The 24923-nt window shown below is 42.1% G+C and overlaps 1 protein-coding gene across 24 annotated transcripts in view; it reads left to right on the top strand.

Annotated features, from left to right (window-relative positions):
* Nucleotides 1-2651: 2651 nt before the first annotated feature.
* The window catches only part of SLMAP (sarcolemma associated protein), a 122837-nt gene continuing 100565 nt past the window's right edge, over nt 2652-24923 (top strand). For 11 of the 24 annotated variants that reach the window (XM_056867318.1, XM_056867310.1, XM_056867309.1 and 8 more), the window contains exon 1: nt 2654-3271. In XM_056867318.1, the coding sequence (XP_056723296.1) occupies nt 3065-3271 (207 nt within the window). In that variant the 5' untranslated portion in view covers nt 2654-3064. Of the gene's footprint in view, nt 3272-24923 lie in introns of all 24 variants that reach the window. The other 13 variants (XM_056867322.1, XM_056867321.1, XM_056867319.1 and 10 more) reach the window with 4 other exon arrangements.

The following is a 24923-nucleotide window of genomic DNA, read 5'->3' as shown; positions in this document are numbered from 1 at the left end:
AGGCTGCTCCTAGTGAATGCCAATAGAGGGTCACACTCCCTCTATCGTTGTTCCAGTAGGCAATCAAGAGTGTTTCAGTCCCAAAGCCAGGCCTGACATCTGATTGAAGTGTATCCAGAACAGAAAGGTGGTATTTCTGTTCTACAACGATGGTATTCTAGAAGAAGGCCATGTTTCCAGATATTAAACAGTAGGAAGTTCTGAATAGGAGTACGATTGTTTGGCTACTTTGGGCAAAGACTGTTTAGGGTTTTAAAGGTTAAGACCAGCACCTTGAGTATTACCTAAAAACAAATTGGTGCCCAACAGAATTGTTTGAGCACAGGTGCTATGTGCTTCCTTGTGTCCACAGTATTATCATCATATGAACAGCAGCGGTTCAAACTAATTGAAGTTTCCAGAAAGTATTTAAGGGCAGACCCCGATATAGTGCATTTTAAAAGTCTAATTTGGAAGTTCCCGAGGCACAGATAACAGTTGCCATGTTTCCCTGTTCTAGTAGCTGTCTGATCTGGCTAACCAATAGAGGGCAGCCCCAGTCATGGGTGCAATTTAGGTTCTAGAAGCAGATTCAAGAGCCTTCCAGAACCTCCTGGGAACTATACTCTGGGAAAGATCAAAATCACTATATAATGGCACACTCCATACTTAATCCTCAATGTCCCAGGAGGATACCAAAGTCAAGGATAGCTAACAAGAGATCCAGGAGAATGAGCAGGGTCACACTCCCTCTATTGTTGTTCCAGTAGGCAATCAAGAGTGTTTCAGTCCCAAAGCCAGGCCTGACATCTGATTGAAGTGTATCCAGAACAGAAAGGGCTGCTTCCTAGACCATTATTCTCCATCCTTGGATATCTGTAGTTCTTTGTAACTGTTTGTGTTTGGACCTGCTATTTTTCTTCTTCTCGATACATGCTCTTTAGTTCAAGGAGGTCGTTTTAAATGTTTAGCCTAGTCCCTAGAATGTTTTTCCCATCTCTTCGAGTTTCAATCTCAGGGCATTTGAAAACAAGGCCGACTTTTACGTTAACCTTCGAGTGGCTAAAATAAGGACTGCATTCTTAGACACACTTACTTGGGAGCAAGTGCCATGGAACTAGGTAGGACTTACTTCTGAGCAAACATGTTTGTGGTGCCCGTTCTACAGCTTTGATGATACGAAATAAGGTTTTCCCGTTACGTTCTACGGGGCAATCGTTCTTTCAGAAAGAGAGCTCTTCCTTTTGGTATTAGTGACTTCGGGCACTCTTTTCCGGAAACGACGGGTCAGTTTCATTTCATTGCAGATCACCACTCCGGGTCAGCATTAATGCCTAGCCTCTTATTCCTTTCCCTCCCCGTCAGAGAACCTCAACTGCCTGGCACGATTCAAACCTCTCTCTCTCTCTCTTTAGGTGAACCTTCCCTACTTTCGGTACCCGGAAGGAGAGTCACCAGGCCAGACTTACAATAAGGGCAGCGCCGCCCCTAGCCAGGCAAAGGGAAAAACCTCACTCTTTTTTTCTGCGCATGCGCCACCTTTGCGCGTTATGGAAACGGACGGGCAGGCGCATGCGCAGAGGCGGATGGGCGGCCTTCAGCCTTTCTTTTGGTCAGGCCCATTGCGAGGCGGCTCCTCCCCCCCCATTCCCTTCCCCCCCTCCCCGGCAGCACGGCTGCTGCTGCAGCAGCTACACCGGGTAGGTTTGCAGGTACTATGGCGGCTCCTGCTGGGAAGGGAAGAGTGGGTGGCGGCGGCGGCGGCGGGGGAGGGCGCTCCGTGGCGCCTCGCTGTCCTTTTGCCCTGCGCGCTTCTGCCTGAGCCCGAGGAGCCCCCGCGGCTGCCCAGAAGGGTCGGAGCCCGGGGCCTGACCGGGGGGTTTGTTTTGATTTCACAGGTCGGGGGAAAGTTTCCGCCGTCGGCGGCCGACTGAGAGGGAGACGCCGCTCGGAAAGGCGCCCGGCCTCCAGGCCTCGCCGTCGGCGGGAACGGGGCTGAAAGCTCCCGCGGACGAGCAGAAGGCGCCTCTCCCGGGGAGGAGGGCGCGGGGTCCTCTGGGGCTGGGCCACCTGCAGAGGCACGGAGCCTGCCGGCGCCTTCGCTGGCCTTCGTCGGGCAGCCCTCATATCCCCCCCCCTTTCGCCTTCTAAAGGACCGCTCCGTCGCCCCTGCGCCAAGACCCTCCTCAGCGAGCCCTGCCAGACCGACCCCCACCCACCGGCGATAAGTCATCTGCAGCGCCTGGAGACCATCGCTGAAGAGACCACCGCACCTCGGCTCACCTGGCCCAGCTCGCTGTCAGTTCTGCCCCTTCGCTTCAGAAAAGCCGCCTTTTATCCAGTGTCTTTGGATACGTTTATCAGTAGGGCTGATTAATCCTTAGGTCTTGAGGGGAGGGGAAGCAATACCGTCCTGTTCCCTTCACGGCCAGATTCGGTTGGCTCCCGTGACGATTCCGGAGGGCCTGAGCTGCCTGCTGAGGGGGTCAGCCAACCTCATCGTCGCATGCCTGACTTTGCGTTGATGTCTGAAGAAGATGAGCCCTGGATTTACTGGCGGATCAGTTAGGCTGCCCTCCTTGCAAAGGCTTCCTGGTCGTTCTTCAGTTTGTACTTCAGTCTTGTAAATCTCTTGTCTTTGGTTTCCCATTCCCTGACTCTTCCATTGTTTCTCTTTATCGAGGAAGAATCTTGGGCAGTGTTTACGGAACAGAATCAATTACATCCCAAACAAGTATTTGTGCGTGAGTCACCCTCTTGGATTTATAGCTGTCTCCACCTTAATTTAACAAGTTCTGCTTCTCCTGTGAGGCATCAGATGCTTGTTCGTATTCTTGGGAAATATGGATTAAAGTGGAGCTTCTTAGACTTGCTACAGGCCTTATTAAAGGAAACAATGGAGCTTTTTTTCTGGATTATTGCCAGGATTAGTTCACATACTGCAGCTATAAATTGTTAGATCTCGCAGGTAATGCTTGGCCTGCTTTAATGTGAAGTGCTGTGGGAATTTTGCTTATCAACTGTGGAGGGTGGCTTGGATCAAGAAGAGTTTCTCTTCTTTCCTGGTTGGTGTGGCATCACATATATGTCCTCAATGCCTTCAGCCTTGGCTATTTTCACTTGCCGCCCAAACTCTCACCCATTTCAAGAACGCCATGTCTACCTGGATGAGCCTGTCAAAATTGGCCGCTCAGTGGCTCGTTGTCGACCAGCTCAGAACAATGCTACCTTTGACTGTAAGGTCCTGTCTAGGAACCATGCTCTTGTCTGGTTTGACCACAAGACAGGAAAGGTAAGGCATTTTGCATTTCCCAAAAGATGTATAATGAGCTCTGTGTTATATCAATTTGATCAATGTTTGCTTTTGTTTTAAATCTTTGTAAAGTATAGCTAATGTGACGGTGCCCAGTAAAATAGTGATTGTGACTGCCTAGGAAGTAAATTATATTAGCCTTTGTTTTTAATTCAGTTGATAGAATTTTGCTAAGGAGGTTGGATCTTTAGAACTATTTATCAATTTGTGATACTCTTGTGAGAAAATTGCATTATAATAATTGCACTTATATATTCATCTTCCTTTTGAGTGTCAGTGTGGTATAGTGGCTAGAATGGGTAGAAATGTGAAGATCCATGTTCCAGGCCCTCTTAGCCATGAAGATAACTGGATGAACTTGGGGCCAATCTTAGCCTAACCAGCCTCACAAGGTTGTTGTATGGATAAAATGGGAGAGGGAAAATTTTATGTTTACTGCTGTGAGTTGAGGTTAAAAATGTAGCATGTATGTCACTGTTCCTATGTTACTGACTGACAGCCAAAAAACTGGTGGGTGACTTTTGTAAGGGCATGTGCAGCCCTATCCCAACCATTAGCTTCCAGCATTGCTGTAACATCATGCTTAGTTCACCCGTCGTATTGCACCATCTGAATACTTAGAATATGATGAGCAGCCCATTCCTGGGTGGGGGGTATTTCTGTGGCGGCCGGAAGTGGTGTACCTATGCTGCCTCCTCAGAGGCTTCCCGGCCACTGCAGAGGTAAAAAAGATATTGAAAAAAAAAATAGAAAAAAGAAAAAGAGGCCCCATTGAGAACAGCGAGGCTATGGCACAAAAAAGGTGTCGTAGCAACGCTGATGTGCCAAGGGGGTGTTCCTGGGGTGAGAGGGGTTAGGAGCCTGACTAGCGTCAGCTCCGCCCCTCCGAACACCTCGGGAACTCCTCCCCCACACTGGCAAGGGCATTCTCTTCTGGGATTTAGTTCCTGGAGTGGCTGCGCTGGCAGTGGGGGCTGGCAGAGCTCCATGGTTTCCAGACGCTGGTGTGTTTGCCCCCGTGTTGGTGTAGGTGCCATTTGTAAAGTGGCACCTATACCAGCGTAGGGTTACGCCGGCTCCTAAAGAGCTCCGCTCCCCCCTTCAGGAATGGTTCACAGTCTTTTAGACTTGAGTTTACATGTATGCCCAGGTAGAAATCACCTCTAAATCCAACACTGCCCCGTGGGTGATAATAGTCTGAAACTGGATAATGTTCTAGTTGTGCAAAATAGAATGTTGCAGTGGTGTGAGATTGCTAGTTGTTGGTTGAGATTGTTGGTTGTCAAGCCAAGAAATGCAGTGCTTAAAGTGAATAGTTTTCCTAAGAAACGGAAACAATAATAATTTAAGCCTTATAATTTTTTTGTGGCAAACAAACTAATGGTTTACAGAAAACTGTTCAACCCAGCCTGAATGCAGCTAAATAGTCTCTCCCCCCTCCCCGGCTTTCCTCCAAGGTACAGTTAACAGGATCTAAAGCAATGTGCCTGTATTTGGTTTGTGTGGCTTATTTGGTATTTATATATTCTGGCAAATGTATTTAAGCTTTGACAACAGAACACTTAATTTTAACTAGCTGACACATAAATACAGATAAAGCTGTCCGATCTGTTATGGTTTATCTTGGTACAGTATTGAACGGAGTACAATATTTTATGAATGATGGTTGAAATATAAGTTGGAATGAGATTTTTTTTAAAATACACTCTTTTTTACAAGTGGGGTAGAGTTAGTGCATAATGTATACTGCCTGTACTGGGCCTTTCAAGTCAGAACAGCTGTTGTTAAATGTTGAGAGGCTTTGTAGTGCTTTCTTTTGTCCAGTAGGGACTGAACTGGGACAGTGAAACTAATTTTGCCAAAGCAATCCAAATTTTAAATTACTGTCTGATAAATAAAACATTAGAATTAAATGTTTCAATAACCATATTAAAGCAATGTGCTTCTCTGGGCCTACTTCAGAAGCCTTTATCACCTGTTTTCTGTACATGCTTGGTAAATATTTTCTGTTCTGGTGAATGCTGCTCTGAAGTATTAGCAAAACTACTCTGTTGTGCCCATGCTGTGCCAGGTTAAGTAGTCAGCTGGTGAAATTTTGAAGTCCTGGTGTATGTTGTGTAACAACTAAACACAATGGGACAAGCTGAAAGGTGAATTTCATAAGGTTAAGTTGTAACATGAATTTCATAGTACTTTATGTAGAATAACTCTTATGTATGGCGAGAAAAGTGTTCTCACAACAGCATAAAGGTTTTGTTCAATTCTCAATACTGTTTTAGAAAGCATACATTTTAATTTGAAGTAGTTAATGATCAGTCAGTATTCGATCTAGTACACGGCAAATACCAATATTATCATGCTTGCTGTTACTTCTCCATATTTTGTAAGAATAATTATTGATGATGACTTTGTAAATTGTCTATTCAGGCCATCTACATGACATAATTTTAAAAACAAGGCCACAACACTTCTATAATTATTAGCTTTCAGCAACAGGTTTTTAAAATAGGTTTACGATGTTGGGGTATGAATGATTGCTTGTACCTGTCAATTCTAGAATTCTGGGAATGATTTATTATTACCTAAATATACAGGTTTAAGATAGTTACTATTAAAATGATCATCCACTTGCTGCTCTGCTTGTCTGAGCTAGTGCTTCCTTTACTCCATTCCTCTACAGCTGCTGTCACTGCAAGCTGTTTTCCTCTGCTGGCTGTCCCAGGTGCCTGTTCTAGCATGAAATGTATTAGTTGAGGTAGTACTGCGCATAGCTTCTCCACAGTACTTTGGAGCTTATATACCTTTCAGCCTAAGAGCCAGTAGCTCTCCAAGGTTAGAAAGGAGATCAGCAGAGCCATGCGTACAGGATGTGTTAAAACACGGCTGGCAGGCTGGTGGCAAACAGATAGGTGAGCCAGGAGGCAGACAGGCAGTCAATCCGGTATGTGGGGATGGGCAGTGAGGGAGCAGCTCAGCCTGTGCAACAAGCTAGTCAGCCTGAAGAGCTAGGCCAATGCCAGCAGCTTGATATGACCAGTTAGAATTCTATTGGCTCCTTGTGCCACATGATCCTTGCTGAGCTGGCCTGGATGCTTGCAGTGATGGCACTGAGGGCCAATAGAGAAGAGCTCTTTTTCCTGGGAAGCTACCATGGTGGCATAAAGCATAAGGTACCTAGCTTCCATTGTCGGAATAGTCAGTTGATGACCTTGGCGCCTTACAAGTGGAGTGGATAAAAATTACGAATTTTTAAAAATCAGTTTTTCTAATCTAAATTTCAGTTACAGTTAAGTTTCACTTTTAAAAATAAAATGGATTAAAGTGAATTGTGAAGTTTATGCACTAACATAAAATCTCTTCAAAATGGATTTACAACCCTTTCATGAATTTAGCAAAGGGTGCTTTTTCTTTGTCAAGAACTGTGGGGAAAACACCTTTGTCAGTCATCAAGTAAGTATTTGTACGATTGTGCTCTGGACTGGTAGATTGTCTCAGGTGTTACCCACTGATCCAACTGGGTGACTGTACTCCAGATCTGCTTGGTAACTTCTAGCAGTGTTTCTTCTAGTTGAGATTACGTTTGGGGCGTGGGCTGAAGCAGGACAGGGCACTTATGTGCTGAAAGAGAAACAGCAAATTAAGCTGAATGAAACACTGGAAAGAATCATGTGTTAATCCCAGTGAGCATATAATATAATTGATAATGCATATCATTTCCTAAAAATAATAAGATAACTATTTCTTATAGTGTACCCTCTGAGGTTGCATTAAAATTATATTAAATTTTAAGTCAGTATATCAAAACAGTAAACCAGAGGTGTGATTTTAGCTTGCCTAAGGACAGCTGCAAATGTGTGATTCTATCTTTGCAGCCACACTTGGAGGTTAGAAAATGCTGCTGGGTCAGCCCAAGCAGCACTTTCTTACCTCTGAGGGGGGTCTGCGAAGGAAGGAAACAATCCAAACTTTGCATCTTCACTTGTGGCTAAGAATGTCCAGAAGCCTCACTGTCAGCCCCAACAATGGGAACTTGGGGAGGGGAAAAGTCATTCCCTCTCCTGCTCATCCCTTCTTCCTCTGGCTGTTTCACTCACCGTCCTGATCTCCCCTGCTTCTGGTTCCCTTGCCCATTTGCTCAGTTTTTCTTCTGAGTGGCACCCACCTCAGTCACTTATGCTTTTCCCCATCATCCACCCCCTAATCTTTTCCCCTTTCCCATTGTCCTTGTCTGGCTGTTCACCCCACCTGCTCTTCTCCCAAATTACCCCAAATGCCTCCCAAATTTTTTTTTCTTCGCAACATCTACACATGTGCTGATATTGTAGTTTATTTTTTGGGGCTGGGGTTTGTCAGGACCCAGTCCTGGTATGGAAGGGGTTTGTTTGTGTGTCTGAGAGGGCACTTTCGCACTTCCTGCCCTTGTCTTTGTTGAGAACCCGTAGTCCAAGGTATTCTCTTGGGGTGGGTCAGCAAAACACAAATAAAATTCTGGGGTATGAATCCCCACACCTCAGTCTTGGCAGCTGTCACCAGCCCCTTTTCACTACCCAAACAGCCAGAAGCCAAGGGGCGAGCTTCCAACCTTCCTGGGATTAAAGTAAAGTAAGTCACCCCTGCAAGGTAGACCACTTGCAAAGTGAGTTTCACAAAACAATTAACCTGGTAGGTGTAGTCACGTAGGCCTAGGTACTGGAATTAGATCGAAGCCACCTGAAGACAAAACACCACAAGATATAATTAAAGTGATTTATTAAAATTGTGCAAGACTGTTTCTAAAAAGAGAGCAGTGAGGAATGAAAACAACAAAACTAGATCAAAAGGACTAACTACACAGCAATAACATTAGTTCAGTTGAACTGATGTTACCCTTCCAGCTGAAATCCTCCAGTAGTCAAAGTCCAGTCTTTCCGAGTGAGCATGGGCAGGCAGAATGTCTGACCCATAAAGCAATCATGAAATCAGGAAGTCCAGAGTTGGATCAAGGAGCTATGTAGCACCAAGAACAAAGCCAATTTGAAAATGCTAATCTTTTATGGCCATAGGTTGTCAATTGGAATGAGCTCATTGACCAGTCAGATCCGTGGTTGGTGGTCTCCTTTAACTACGTAACCTTGTTACTAACCAGGTGACCCAAAGGGTCATAGTGTGATAAGGTGGTGGGGCTTAACTGCAGATTAAGCCCACCCATTTCTCACATGCGACAAGGCTCGTAATTTTCTCTTAATTAAATGGAATGTAGCTTGGCTGTTCTCGACCTTGGAGACCTAAGAGGGAGTCAGGATAGAAACTGCTTCCTTATAACACCTGGAATCTTATCTCAGTTGCAGAAGGTCACAGCCTGCTAAATTCCAAGCAACAGCATAGTTATTTTTTAACTTAAACTTTTATAGGCCGAAGCCTGAACCAATGTTTGAAAGAATGAGAAACTGCATTAAGGAACTCAGTTTCTTGACAGTCTTTGGTTCTGCCACCACCAAGCTGAACTCAGCCAATCACATTTGCTGGCAGTTTGAACATTAGTAAAGGCTCTCTGTGCATGTGTAGAGTTTGCCAACTCCTACTCCCCCTCTCTCTGCATGAGTGCGTGCTTGTGAGCAGCTAGTTGCATGGAAAGTATTTTGAACACAGTATGCTTTCTTAAACAGGAAAAGGATTTTTATTTACTGCATTTATTTTATTTTAACAGTCTAGAGTATATTACACAGGGAAAAATTAATATCGTATACACAGGCTACAGCAGATCCAGCAAAACAAAAGAAAAACACATTCACTTGTCTAGCCTTAATGCTATGATCATTACCTCAGCATCCCTCCTTTGGACCTGTAGCTGGAACATATGCTTGGCCTGGCATTTGAACAATGTTAACAGGTTTCTCAGATCTTTTAACCCTACTTACCCTAGTTGGCTCTGTGTGTGTGTGTTAAGTGCCGTCAAGTCGCTTCCGACTCATGGCGACCCTATGAATGAAATTCCTCCAAAATGTTCTATCTTTGACAGCCTTGCTCAGATCTTGCAAATTGAAGGCTGTGGCTTCCTTTATTGAGTCAATCCATCTCTTGTTGGGTCTTCCTCTTTTCCTTCCTCTTTTCCCTAGTTGGCTAGAAGTCTTTTAACAATCCTGATTTGGGGAATCCATCCCCTCATGGGACCGTAGTGCTCCTACCCCAATCAACATGAGGCACACGCCTCACACATTTTATTGCCCAGCTCATGTTTTGGCAATAGCCATCCATCTTGCCCCTTCCTGGCAGTTTGGGCAAACAGTCATCTCTCTGCAGAAACTCATCTCCTGGGTAGTGGCAGTTTGATCATTTTATGGTCCTTTTCCCTGAGAATTGTTTTCCAGAGCTTTGGGGATCCTTGGTGGGCTTCAGAGCACCTTACATCTCATGGGCATGGCAGGGTTAACTCCCCCAATTTAAGAAAAAATAAGATTTTTCTGTAAATTAGGAGGTTCCCCCTGTGAAACAGCTACCTTAGTCCAGGATGGCTCATTGGGTAGATATTTTTATCTGCACTGTGGGACTGCTGTTATGATGTTTTATGATTAGTTTTATTTTTCTATTTACTTCATTTATGCCCCACCTTTTTCCACAGTGGAGACCCAAAATGGCTTACATCATTCTCCTCCCCATAGTAACAAATAGTATGTATTTTTATTTAAGTATTTAAATAAAATGGTTTTGATTTAGAGCAGTGATTTAGATCAGCCTCCCTCCCCCCGAGTGACTTAAATCAGCCCACCCTGCTTATTATAATAGTGAATGAGACTCGTCACTGCTGCTCAAGCGATGATGATGCCTTTGTAGTGTGTATGAGAACCTGCTTGCTTGGAAGCAACTGTAACTTACTTTGGGTGAGTGCCAAATTGTAAAGAAAGATTGGTAGGCCTAATGTGTGAGAAATCGGTCTGGGTTAAGTTGTTCATAAAAGTTCTATGTGTTCATAACTCATATTGCATGGATGTTTGTTGTTTTATTTGTAACTGGAACAGACACATGGGAATGAGTGTACAGAGGCAAGCCGACTTTAAATGCAAAATTTAAGCGAGATATAAGTTTCATTTCTAAAAGTAAAAGGCTTGGTCCAGACAAATCTCATTTCATGGTTGGGACTGTTGCAGGATGTTTGAGCCCACATTTGTTCTTGCCAGCGTTTGTGGCTGATGGGGCTAGTATGGACTGTGCGATGTGGTCAGGTGGTGTCTGTGGAGAGATAGCAGCTAGGGAGATATTTGCCGCTCTTGCAATGCTTCTATTTACATGTCAGAGTGCCCATCAAGTTGCGGAGCCCGGCGAAGCTGCTTTCTCAGCATGCTGTAATATGTGCCTAATCACACCTGTGCAGTTAATTATGCAATTGAAGTTATTCTGTGATGGCATTGGTAAACTGTTATACTTTGTATGCCCCATTTTTGTTACAGTAAAACTGGGTCACTGGTTTTGTATTAATGTATAAAAAGGCTGTGAAGGGAATACCATTGTAATCAAAAGTTATATGGTATAAACATTTATACCTAAAAATGAGGGAAGTTGAAGATGTCTCTTGAGTATTCAGTGTTAAAGGAATCAACTAGCATGTAATGTAGTAACAGCATGAACAGCAATAGATTACTTCATAGCCTGTTACTTTTTTTGGAAAAAAGGATGAATGAAACAACATGGAGCAAAAAGTTACAGAACCATGAGTTTGTGCACTTCTAGTCAGTAATTCTTTAGTAGGGGGAGGGAGAAAGCAGTCAAGCAGCAGAATTTCAAGCTGATGCAGTTAAGTATGTAATAGTTCAGAGATCTGATAATATCAGTTCCATCAATTGAGGCAATATAAGGCAGTTCCCTTCTCCAGATGGTGAACCTGTTGAGCATTGAAGCAGAAAACAAGGATCTGGTTCATAATTCATTGAGACCAGTCAGCTTGGAAGAATACAACCTGACATTTCTCACTTGCCCAGTTTCTGTCTGATTTGTGTTGAGAAGAAAGAATCGTGTCTATAACTGTACACTAAAATACATTTTGCCGCTTATTGTAACCTTATTTTATTATAGAATCTAGAAGGAAAGGGTGCCAGCAGTTAGCAGCTGAAATATTATTTCCTACTGATGAGGATTTTCCTGCAGGGAGACCAAATGCAGCCACTACTGCAGTGCTAATACTGTAATTGTTGGAGCTGGTCCAGTATAGTTACATAGCATCGGTTTTTAAATAGGAATACTTTGCTGCTTACAGTGCAGTTTAACAAAAATCTTGAAAGGCAACCTTGCCACAGATGTTTCATTTTGTTTCCAATGAACAAAAAGAACATCTTTCATTAAATTAAGCCAAATAAATATTTGCATTTAAATAGTTTATAGTTGTTTAAAAATTATATGCTACCTTTCTGTCATACTAGGAGCATTCAGGGCAGCTTACTTGACATAAAAATACAAGACGTCTTATAAAATAGCAATACAGAGTATCAGACGTCAAATAGCACCATCACAATCAAGACTGGAAAATGCTGTAGTGCCAGGAAAAGAAAGTTTTGGAAATGAGACAGATTTTTTCCAGCATCTTAACAGTGTCAATAATACTAGTTGAACAACTGTTGGGGGAGAGTCCAATAAACAAACACAGAAAAGGTCCCTTTTCTAATAGACGAAACACCCAGCTTTCTAAAGATTGGAGTAGCCTAGTAAGAGACCCTGAGAAAACTGTTGTGCATTTATAGTGATGGGCAAAGTCAGATAGGAAAAGATGGCTTTTAAGACCTCATAAAATCTGAAGGAATAACTGCAACACTTAGTAGTACCTGGAAACAAACAAATCCAGTTTGAGTACCTGTAAAATGTGTTTACTGTGATGAAATGCTGTTGACAACTTGGTCGCTGTTTTCTGGACATCTGAAACTTCTATGGCTATTGAAAGAGAGCCTGGAGTCTAGGCTAATGTAAGCAATTTTATTCACACATTGCTTATCAGATATCGCATTGTGGATGACTCTGAGTTCAAGATGATAACCTTAAGGCTCTACATTCAAAAGCCTTTCGCTACCACCCAAGAGAACATCTATGGATGGTACAAATGCTGGCAGAAAATCCACTTTCCTTCAGCATCTTCACCAGAGAGTAGACTTTCATATGGCCTGTGCTCAGCTTCATCTAAGGTTTCCTTCTCTTGCAGTCTATGTTCTGACCCAATTACTTGGTCATCTCCAGATTTCACTGTAGTCAGTAGGAGCAGATGTTGGGGAGCAATTGTGACTATTGCTTAGAACATCTTTTATTTCAGAGATCAACCAAAGTGTTGACAGAACTGACAGCCACATCATTCAGAAACTCCCCCAGAGTTCTCTGAAAACCATCTGGATCTATGTGCCTTGAATGGATCAACTAGTCTCCCATCCCTGCACTGATTCAGAGTTGCTGATAGTGCTAATATTGCCATGAGCTATCTGTGGAAAGTACATTACTGGTATCTCCTCCACTCCTTGATAACCATCTACTTGTCTAACCTAGAAGACTAAATCCAGAGTGTGATTGTGTGGTTTTAGATAATTATTTATGGTAGTGTTTGGTAGTCATCACACTGACTCATGAAACTATAGTTACCGTAGTACTAACGTTCTTCTGCTGAGATATTCTGTTTTGAATGCCAGTATTTGGATATCTTCTTTTAATTGTAGAAAAAGTTATGAAATATGATTGCAATTCAAACATCTTTAATCAGAGCAGGTGGTTGAATTGTGAATTAATTTTTTTGATGTCTACTGGTTGAGCTAATCAAGCCTAAAGAAGCTGAGATATTTCTAGCAAATTGTGCCTAGCAATAACTACTGAAATTCACTATAATATTAAGAATAATTATTTAGGGGGAAAGTTCCAGCTTGGATTAGCTGTTGGATGTGTTGATTCACTGTTCAGTAAAGATGATGGATTCTGCAACCAGATGCTGAATTTTACAATACTGCCTACTGATACCTTATTTTCATCTTGGTTAATTCTGTTAACTTCATTTATATTTATACAATGCTTTTGACATGCAGAGTACTTTACAGTCTTTTAATATTTCTTATTCTTACTACCATTCTATGGGGATTTCCAGCTCATCATTGGGGAATTAAGTAAGAGTGGCCGAGTTCAATCCTCACACTAAATCAAGCATTGAGCTTCCAGAAATCAGGCAGATCATGCTTAACAGCTATTAGTCTATTTTCATTTTCTGCTTGTTCAGCACTCTTTCTCTGAAGGTGCATAGGTCTCTGAATGCAGTTAAATCATGACACCTAACTATAGTTAGCAACAAACCGTAGTTTGAAAACCCACTTTAGACTACCTTCTGATTTGGCAAGTGATTGCAAACCATAGTATGTCAGTTCAGACAGTCAGGCCAGATTACAGTCATAAAAGGTAAGGTTCCCTGTGCAAGCACCGGGTCATTCCTGACCCATGGGGTGACATCACATCCTGACGTTTCCGAGGCAGACTTTGTTTACGGGGTGGTTTGCCAGTGCCTTCCCCGGTCATCTTCCCTTTACCCCCAGCAAGCTGGGTACTCATTTTACCGACCTTGGAAGGATGGAACCTTGAGCCGGCTACCTGAAACCAACTCCTGTCGGGATCGAACTCAGGTCATGAGCAGAGCTTGGACTGCAGCTTACCACTCTGAGCCATGGGACTCCTAATTACAGTCAAGCTCGTTTTAATCATAACGTGGTGTAATGTATAAGTTGAAATAGCTTGATTTGAGGCTACTAAGTTCATCATTGAGATGGATTGGATCTCCTATGCTCAGAACTAGATCATAATGGTTAATGCTTTATTAAGTGAATTATGCATAGAATTGCTGCCTGTCTTAGAAAAAAGATGTTAAGATGCATTTGTACGGATGAACTTCAGTTTTAAGCCAGAAGAGAAAATTAAGAGTTGCATAGCCTAAGGGGCAGCCCATTCCTAATGGGAGGGGTAGATCCTCAGAGGCTTCCCGGCCGCTATTGAGAAAAAAAGGGTTTAAAAAAATAAAAATAAAGGAAAAGGGGGGAAATGCCCCATTGAAAACAGCGTGGTTCTGCCACCCAAAAAGGTGGCATCTCCGCCACTGCTCAAGGGGGCGTTCCCGGGCTGAAAGGGTTGTGGAAGCTGCCTAAAGGAAGCTCCACCGCTGGGAGTGCCTCCTCCATACCGGCGCGGCTGTTCTCTTCCAGGATTTAGTTCCTGGATTGGTTGTGCTGGCGGAGGGGACTGGCGGAGCTCCATGGCTCTTGGACGCCGGCATGTTTGCGCCTGTGCCTGCATGGGTGCCACTTTATCACAGGATAAAGTGGTACCTACGCCATCACGGGGTTACGCCTGCTTCTAAGGAGATTAACCTCCCCTTCCCAGGATTGTAGCCATAGTGTTGATATTTTTTCATACTGAATGGCTATCTTCCTTTAAAACACAGCAGCCAAAGCTCTCAACAGAACAAATATATAACTAAGGAAAGACTTTTAAAAGCTGTAACTAGTGGAGTCTTTAAGAGCAAGGTATTTCTGTTTATCTTTAATATTTTATAAGCAGAGTGCTGAGAAGGAAAAGTGTTTGATCTAATGGAGTGCAAGAAGCAGCTGTGTAAGTATGTAGAGACTGATTTTTAAAAATCTTGTTGATTGGCATTTTGGGGAAGGGGGAGACTGAATGCAGTCCGCCTCTGGAAGGTTGATCTCCGAGATGTTAATTTTTAAAGAGCTTTGCACATGGCAGCCCTAGTTGTTGCACTGGAGAAGGGAGTGCATGTGTAATGTCTTGTTGACCATCTGGTTCCAGCTATTGTTATGCACGTGGAAACTTGAATCTTTGTGCACCATTCTTCTAACAGTATTGAGGCATTTGTATGACATTAGAAAGGCTTAGACACATTTGAACTTAGTAAAAAACTGCATAAGAACAATAATAATCCACTTTATAGACAAAATGCGCTCTAGAACAAGAAACCAACATAAGATGCAAAAGATAAAGAAGAAAAACCAAATGAAGCATTTCCTTGCATAGACACATACAGGCAGCAGTTTCACACATAATTAACTTAACGTAGCATTTATCATTATGGTACCAGGAGTTCTAGTTCAAGCTGTACTTGTCTACTAACATTACAGTAACAGTTTATTTAAATTTTTTAATGCCATGTTATACGTTACTATTTATAATTATACACAGGGATCCTGTTAAACATAGATGATGTGAAAAGTTTTGGTCAGGTTTCCAGTTGCGTATTTTCTAGTTCTTATATGTGGAGTCTCTGTTTACAGCTGCACTGCAAATACTTCAGGAGAATGTTTATTTGCAGGCATTGTCAGGCCACCCACATTGGGTAAGAGTTGCCCGTAGTATCTTCCTCAGTTAGCGTAAGGAAAATGAAATAGGCCAACTGCTGTCTTCTAGCAGCTCCCTGTCTGACTGTAATTCCACAGTGAACTAGCTATTTAACAATGTATTTGGGAAAAGTGTACATTGTACAGTCAGTAGCTGACGTAGAGATAATGTAGCAGCTACTTAAACTATTTAAACAGAAGTACTGACCTGGATGGCCCAGGCTAGCCTGATCTCATCAGATCTCAGAAGCTAAGCAGGGTCAGCCCTGGTTAGTATTTGGATGGGAGACCATCAAGGAACACCAGGGTTGCTGTGCAGAGGAAGGCACTGGCAAACCACCTCTGTTCGTCTCTTGCCATGAAAAACCCCAAAAGGGGTTGCCATAGGTCGGCTGCGACTTGAAGGCACTTTGCACACACTTTTATGAGGTAGCTCCCCAACTCTGCCAAATCCAGGGTTGTCTTATTTAAATTTTTGACAAAGGTAAGTTTAGGGTGAGAAAGATTTCATTTTACTTTCTGCACTTGTATTTTAAAAATATGGCTATCCTCGTGCATATTGTGTCATACTTGATATCAGTAACATTATCATGCTTATTTGATTTGTATGTTCAAGATTCTGTTCAGATCACTATAACAGTTGAGATTGCTTACCATGTCATTCCTTAGTCTGGTCATAGACTGGGGATTCAAGAGACAGAGGAAAGTATAGCCATAAAGTATCTTCAGAGTTGCTTTTGTTGTAAATGAATTATTTGAAAGCAGCTTTAGAAATGTACAGATACTTGGATATAATTTGTATAAGCTGGGAGATGTGAGATTCATGGGGGCAGGGAATCCCATCGTTTTCCCCATTTGCTCAGCCAGCCACTTTCTGTCCCTCCAATCCGCCTGCTGTGAGACTGTCTCCCAGGTCTGCAGATGAATACCCCTCAATCTGAACCTGGCCCCATTCTCTGGGTCTATTGATCCAGTTGGGAGCCAGGTTCAGAATTAGATATAGGCTATACCCTAGGGTCTTACAGCCAAATCCTGCTGATTGGATTTTCTTGTTTGCATACACATGTGTGCATGCGTGCGCACAAACACACACACAGCATTGGAACTTATTTACAGGATAGCAAAACTGTCCCATTTGCCCCATCGTGTTATCTGACATTGGAATTTTATGAATGTCTACAGGTTGATTGCCATGGTGTAGTGGGATGATCGCCGAATGTAAAAGAGGTATAATAAGATTTCAAGTTCAATGTAGTGTATGTGAGAGTGGTGTTTTGGGAGCAGCAGTTTACAAACTAGGTCAGATTGAGCACAACTTTGTAGAAAATATGGATGGATCAAGGGGCCAGTCTGTGCTAAAAATAAATCTTTGAGCTGAGTAACAAAATAGTGGTTTGAAAATGGTATTTTGAAATTATTTATTCATTCATGTTATTTATCATCCGTCTTTCTCACAGACACTCAAGGTGGCTTACACAGTGTAAGTCAGTGCAGTCAATAGGTTGGGACCACTGAAATTGAATTAATGGGTAATTCAGAGCTGAAAATATTTAGCTTTAAATTTATTTCTGATAACATGAGTAACAGATGTGATGGAGTAATACTGAACTTGGATCACACCCATCTGAGGGAACTGTAGGAACTTGCCCTTTCTTCTGTGATTCTTCATATATCTTACCTTGCTTTGAAAGCAAAATTAATAAAAATAAAATCTAATATAAATGACAATTAAAATTCAGTACAATTATTCTTTGGGAAGGAGATGCTCAGCTGGATCTTTGGCATGATAGAGGGCTGCCAGGTCAAACCTAATGGCCCCACTGATAGCAGCTGGAGGCCAGAGTGAGGGAAGGAGTCCTCAACTGAATTCCCCAGCATTTGGAAGGAACTTCTGGAAAGAGGAGAACATGATAAAGATCCACAATCCCAACTGCCTTTCACTGACAGATCAGTGGATCCAACCAATTGTCTTATCCTTAAATTATAAAATTAGATATTTATTACTTCCCCAAAATCATTCATTTGCAGATAAGTGGAGAACAAGCCTTCTCAAGAGTCAGATTTACTGAATGGATTTTGTTGGCACTTTAACAAATGCTGAGACTTCGCCCTTTAAAAATCTTTGAAGCTCTGTATGTTGACATTTGTAGTTCGCCTACATAGATTCTAGCTTTCATTTCATAAAGCTGTAACCTAGCTACTTTGAACAGATCATTGATGCTAAAGAAAACAGTACACCAAGCCTTTACAAATTTGCTTTTGTGCTTGGAGTCGGCTCAAACATTTAGGCGCCAAACTCATTTTTTAGCCTTTAGGGTTTTGTATGTTGAAGACCATTTTGTAGTTATTGCTACCCCAAAACCTACTATTACACACTTCAAAGTTTCTCATCAGTGTTGAGGTATAAGTGCTGCCAATGAAGTTGCTAGGTGCCATGGCTACCTGGCTCCTGGGATTTGTCAAGCTCTGCAGTAGTTTTGGGTTGTTTAGGAAGCTAGCTATCTCAGTAGTGATGAGAATACAGTTTTATGGTTGTTAGCTAAAATTGTTGATTGTAAAATGTAAAACATTTGAATATGTGTGTTTGTGGGGAGAGACAAGTAGTGGTGGTTAAGCAGCAGGGGGAAAGGGGAAGGGAGAGGAAGAGAGTTTGATTGTTTTCAGAGATCATTATAAACTGGTTTGTTAAACCACTGTTGCTACAGTCAGACATCACTCTCCAATATATCAGAGTTTGTTTCAAACTGGGAATCTTTAATCATGCCCTAATAAGTGGAGGAGGCGGGGGTAATTAGCTTGTTCATGGTCATCACAGCAAATTATTGGCTTAATGTGACATCTGAATACAGCTTGTTCACTGCACAAGCCACGGTTAGTCTACCAGATGTAAGTGTTAGACCCGAATTTTGTAGATCTGAGTGGGTCTCTTGCTTGCCTCCTTTCCTGCCTCTAAGCAGTGTTCCTGGATGCTATCCTGAGCTTGCTGGAATTGTTTTTCTGCTGGCAAGTAGAGCTGCATCCCACTCGCTGTTGGTCATCTGCAATAATTGGGAGGAGAACTCAGGCTGGGAAGCTTAAGGCAAGTCACTGCCCCCTCCTTGCTTTGCTTAGGGATCATCATTCCTCTACTCCTTTCTACTGAGATTCTTCATTGAATTCCTAACCTTTTATGACTTTGAAACAATATGTGTTTTTACAGACTTCATCGTCTTTTTTCTTGCTGATTGTAAGCCACCTTCCTCCTTTTTGTTCATCCCTTAAATATACTCTGAAACGAAACAGATTTTATAGCCCTTAATCCTCTTCCCCTCCCTTTTCATTGCTGCCTTTTAGCCATATTTTCCAACCTTGTTTCTTTGAAAGAGAAAAGAGAAGCTTGGGGGAAAACACTTGATAATGCCTTGGTCACAATCTCTGTTAGGGACTACCAAGGGTGTTTGAAGGGGGCTGTGTCATTATGGAGAGGAAGGTATGGCAGTACTTCCATTGCCTTGTACTTCTGTCTCTGTGTGCAGGAGGCTGAGAAGGATAGCACTACTGAACAAAGCAGGGCTTCTGTATTTAGGCATCATCACGAATCACAATTAGCATTAAACACATTTAACAACCCAAACAGGACCAGTGTCGGGGTTCAGTGATGTGAGGCAGCTGCTGAGGCTCACGTCTCCTCATTGGGCCTGCCTTCTAACTCCTTGCTCATTTACTTGTGCAGCAGTAGGAGAGGTGGCACTACCAAGCCCTGCTCTACGAACTGCCTGTCGCCGTTACATGGGCAAGTGCTGAGTGAGTGGTGTTGGCAGGTGGTGCACGCGACAGGGATTGGGGGCACTGCAGTGTGAAGGGCTGTCCGATGACTTACTGGAAGTGACAGGGAGTGACTTATTAGGTGAGTAGCTGGCCAAGCAGGTAGGAGAAACATGCATGCATGTGGGCCAGCCACAGAGCTTTCCTCTTTATATTTACTCACAAGAAGAAGAGTTGGTTTTTATATACCGACTTTCTCTACCTTTAAGGATAATCAAACTGGTTTATAATCTCCTTCCCTTCTTCTCCCCACAGCAGACACCTTGTGAGTAGGTGAGGATGAGAGAGCTCTAAGAGAACTGTGACTAGCCCAAGGTCACCCAGCAGGTTTCATGTGTAGGAGTGGGGAAACCAACCTGGTTCACCAGATTAGAGTCCGCTGCCCATGTGTAGGATTGGGGAATCAAACCCGGATCTCCAGATAGTCTATCGCTCCTAACCACTACACCATGCTAGCTCTCAAGTAAGAGCAGTTGAGTTCATTGGTGTTTACTCCCTAGTAAGCATGATACAAATGTGTTGTGATCAAGGGGGAGAGGTAGATGGGGCAATGGAGTAAGGTGGTGGTGCCTCCTTGCCTCCAGATATGAGTGCTTTGGAGAGGGCTGCTGTAGGATTTTGTGGGCACATGGGCATTCTCTTTTCTGGCCCAAGACCTGGAATCTGCCTTGAAGCGAACAAGCAATAGTGTTGACTTATTAAATAATAAATATAATTTTAAATGGGAGGTAGATAAAATATAGGTTGGTGAATTGCTGAGAAGGAGAGAATGAGGCAGGAAAAGGAGAGGATATGGGAGTTGCCAAGAGGAGGGAGAGGGGAAATAATGTGGAGAGAGTGATACAGGGGAAAGTGATGTGTGCCCCCACAAATCCTTGAGGCATCCCTACCTTGCAAATCGACCTGGGCCAATGGCTGGCACAACACAACTGGGTCATAGTTTTCCTAGGTAGAGGGTGCTGAAAGCAGAGGGACAGACGTATTGGCTGTTGGGTAGGAAGTAGAGAAGAAAGTTGGAAAAGGGGAGAGACTGTGGGGCTTTCAGAGAAGGGAAAGAGGAACTAGTGGGGGAGGAAGAAATGAGATGTCCCCCACAAGTGCTTGTAGGTTTCCACTTGTATAATTTATAATCGATAAACTCCAGGGATTGTATTATTCTATTGACCAGGGTCCTCAACCTTTTTGAGCCTGTGGACACATTTGGAATTCTGACATGGCATGATGGGCGTAGCAACACAACGGCTGCCACAGGAGGCTGAGCCAGCCACAAAATGATTGCAACAGCTTAACTTCAGTAACACGGTGTAGATCCCTGTGCTATGGTGGCAGCTTCTACCAAAGCAACATTAAAAAAAATCTGCACAGCCAATCAAATCTCTAATAGTCACTCAGAAGTCTGCTGGGTAAAAGCTCTACCTGGCCACACCCACTGCCTAAAAACACTTGGTGGGTACCATGTTGGAGACCCTAGTGTTGACAGTTGTAGCTGGTATTCTGTAGTCAAAATTATGGAACAGAGCAGATTCCCTCCCCCGCAATAACACCTTAGACATTTATTTTCTCAACAAGCTGTAGAGTACCAGCAGCATTTTCTTAACAGTAGCTCTGTTTTATTTAGTTATTTATTTTTATTTGATTTGATTTTTGCCCTGCCCTTTCCCAGCAAAAACAGGGCTCAGGGCGACTAACAACAAAATAATTATACACAGTAATCAATATGAAGTATAAAACATAACAACATATGCAATCATTACTATTAAAATCTTAAAACCTATCCTAGCTAAAAAGATGGTGCCCTAACTATGATTCCCGTTCAACATACAATTTAAAATCAACATGAAGGAGGGAAATCACCATTAATATACGTTGATGTTGGTCTCAGGGAGCAATGAGAGAGGGACTGCAGAATGTTGCAGCCGAGGTTGGTAACTTTTCTGACATTAGAAAGTGTTTGAACTTCTGCAGCTTTTTATGGCTAGAAATGCTTTCAATAGTAGGTAATCATGGACTTCCAAGAAGAACTTGTTTGCTTGCTTGCTTGATTTATTGTCCACCCTCCTCACTTGGACTCAAGGTGGATTACACAGAGCAGTGTGGTCCAATGCTTCCCATCCCTCAGGACAATTTATGTGTGACTGGTTCAGTTTATCCTTTGAGAAAGTCTGTGATGTAGATGAGAGATTGTTAGTCAACTTTGCCAAGGACATCTTGCAGACTCATGGCTGCGTAGGGGTTGGTTCTCCTGCAACAAGACTGAATGCTCCTTCTTCACTGGTTTTCGACATAATGTCATAATCTCATTTTTTTTAACATAAAATCTGCAATTTTAGATCATGATTTCAGTCATCATAGAGAAATGTCAATTAAATCAAACTTGTCTATTATTATTTAGAAACTTTCTAAATGTACCACTGATTTGTTCCTATTAGCAATAAAACATATTGATTTAAAACTGAATAGAGTCTTCATATAGCCTCAGAGGGTCATTATAAATTCCTTAAATACTCCACTTAATATGTTAGCATTTTAGAAGACTGGATGCAGTTAACTTAGTGCTTGTGACCCCATACAGGGTCTCCATTATAGTTTTGTTAATGCATGCTGACTGGGATTAGCATTAGAAGGATCTTTTCAGTATTACATTCTTTTCCACATTGCATCTTTTCCACTGTCATATAACTGACCTTCTAAATATGGAAAATGGAAAATCACCTTGAGAGTTGTGTGTGTGTGGGGGAGGCACAAAGTTGTAGGTGAAGATGTGGGCTTCTCCCTGACTCCTTCCCCACTGTGTGCCTTGGGAAGGGCTTAGCAGGCAGAACTTCTGCTATCAGAAATCCTTGTAATAGTGGTCAGCCCTCATTTTCTTTTGTTCTTAGCACTCTACTCCACCTGAAATAATTTTATGAAGCCTTGGAGCTCTGCGGCCTCTCTCTTTTTGTTTTCTTTTTGTCTGCTTGCCAAACATGGACAATGAGTGCTGCCAAGTGAACTTCAGTTTGAGCTTGCCTTGGAGAGGCTTCAGTGGTGTTTAACTTTTATCTGCAGAATCCCTCTACTGAGAATCTCTGGTTTGCACAACTGTACTCAAGAGAGTGGTTGCACCTTCTAGATTGCAGAGCTTTTTTAAAAAAAGTAAACCATCACTTCCTCATTTCATCCGAGATATTTACACATCTCCTACCGAGCTGAGGTATTCAAACAGAAGTTGTTTTGTTTGGAAAATAAGACCCAACATTTAAATTTGGAGCACCAGTATTCTGAAGTGGAACGTTCAGAAGATATGTATATGTGCTGGGGGAGAAATTCTCTGTTGTATGATTCAGAGGTGAGTGATAACACAAGATGTCAAAGTAGCATTTATAATAACTTTTGGGACACTTTTTCACCTTATTGCCATTAGAGCTAGTAGTGTAGATACCGGGTTGGATCTGAACTAAAATGGCAGTTTCCACAGATTCCTCCCCTCGTCCTACTTCAGACTCTGATCATTTGTCAGCGTCCCCTGTCCCACAGGAGCAGAATTTTGTGGAGATCAGTGGACTCCAGTGGAAGGGGACAGGGAGGAAAGTTCCACTCTGCTGTTGGAAACTTTGGTCTTGATCCAACCCAGTGTCCCAATATGGGGCCAGAAACTTGCAGTATCTTCCAATATTTATTCTTGGGGATTTCTGAAATGCATATTTATTTTGGATTTCTGTATATATATATATGTGTGTGTGTGTATGTGGCTTAGTTCAGTAGTAGTATCACTGTCTTCAGTATAAGATTTTAAAATTATCCTTTTTGAAAGGCATACAACAGTGGGCTCTAGGCTAGTTCTATAATGTAGTCAGCTGTTCTGTTATAACACAATACAGTTTGAATTAAATTGCATATTCCCAAATGCATTTCTGACTGCCTTGTTTGTTTCACTTATAAACTAAACAGATCTGTTACCTGTAACATTGTTGAAAGTATTTTTTTGAATGGGAAAATGCGGCAAGTTGTCATGTAACTATAACTTTTTTTAAAAATTCAGTATTCAATGTGACTCCAGGAAAAAAAATTTTTTTCCATCTAAGAATAAGCTGTACATATGCTATAATTCTGTGACTGTCTCGACTTTGGTAGCAGGTGTAATTTGCATTCATTTTGGTTTAAGAATTTGCTTGAAACCTATATAGCATTGTAAGAGTAGTAGCAGCATGATCTGGTGAACATAGAAAGAGAAAGCTTGAGGATGTGAAATAAACAGAACTTAATACATGTGAAATACATTTCATTTTACGCCAGAATGAGGGAAGTCCTTGCAGATTCAGCTTCATTAAAAGTTTTGCAACTTGCAGACTTCGTTACGTAGATGTATGCTGGGATGAGGAAGCAGTGGAGGTGCTGTTGCCTTTTGAAGTACCGTAAGTGCAGGTTAACCCTGTGCATTTGTTCAGAAACATGTATTTTGCACTGGTTTCTTTGACATTCAGACTGGAATGTCTAACTAGAATGCTTGCACTGTGAAGACTGGTTCTGATAATGATCATGTGAATTTTATGATACGCTAGTACAACTGTATGATGAGAGAAATTTGAAAGAAATTTGATTTGGACTTAAGTCTTCCATTTTATTACTACTTTGTAAAGGGTTTATCCAGAGAGTCTGTCCCTAAAATGTACCACAGAATACACATTCCATGATATAAATATTGAGATCTCCTTGGTAACATTTTGATCTTGAAAGCTGAAATTATGTTCTGAAGTCCTCAATTTGTAACATGTTTGTAGCTATTGTTTGGTTTTTGGAGTTACTAGTTACTTGTATATTCAGGAACATTTTAGTTTACCTTTCCAGTGGCAGCTCTCTGTTCCCCAGGAAGGTTGGATGGTCCCATGTAGCACCACATGAGACCTAAGGGGCTGTCTGTCATCAGAAGGGAAAAAAAAGCACCCTGGGCCCTGTCCTCATCTCCTTGTGGGCAGTGAAATCTGCTTTGCGTGCTCAAATGGCCTCACTGAATCTCATCTTTTAATAGCGTAATTTGATGTGGCCATTGTGTTACAACATATACACACATATGGAATCCTGGGTAGAAATTATATTTTTGAGTTTAAAATTTAGCCTATAACCTCTGGATGTGCTTGGAAACTAAACCAGAGTAAGTATGATTTCCATATTTAAAATCTCCTATCACAACTTTCTATTTTTTAGTTGTTGTATTGGCTACAGTCAAGCCAAAGTTAAGCACATGGAAATAATTTATTAGAGTTCCATTATTTCAGAGTATACTTAATGTTCTCCAATTTAAAATCAAAGGGATTTAAAAATGGTTAATTTGGGATAAATTGCTCTCATTATGCAGTTGATTGGTGCCTTTTTCATTAATGCAGAGGCTGTAGAGAACATTACTGCAATTGAGTATTCCCTCTGCACACACAGTTTAAAATATATGCAATCTAAGCCAACAAATATTATTTCTGTGGCCAGATCTGGTATATGTGGTGGCTAAGAAATTGAACTGCAAATCA

Source organism: Euleptes europaea, chromosome 1 (assembly GCF_029931775.1).
Source record: "Euleptes europaea isolate rEulEur1 chromosome 1, rEulEur1.hap1, whole genome shotgun sequence".
Classification (NCBI taxonomy): domain Eukaryota; kingdom Metazoa; phylum Chordata; class Lepidosauria; order Squamata; family Sphaerodactylidae; genus Euleptes; species Euleptes europaea.
Note: the sequence above shows the minus strand (reverse complement) of the source record. Positions and strands in the feature narration are given on the sequence as shown.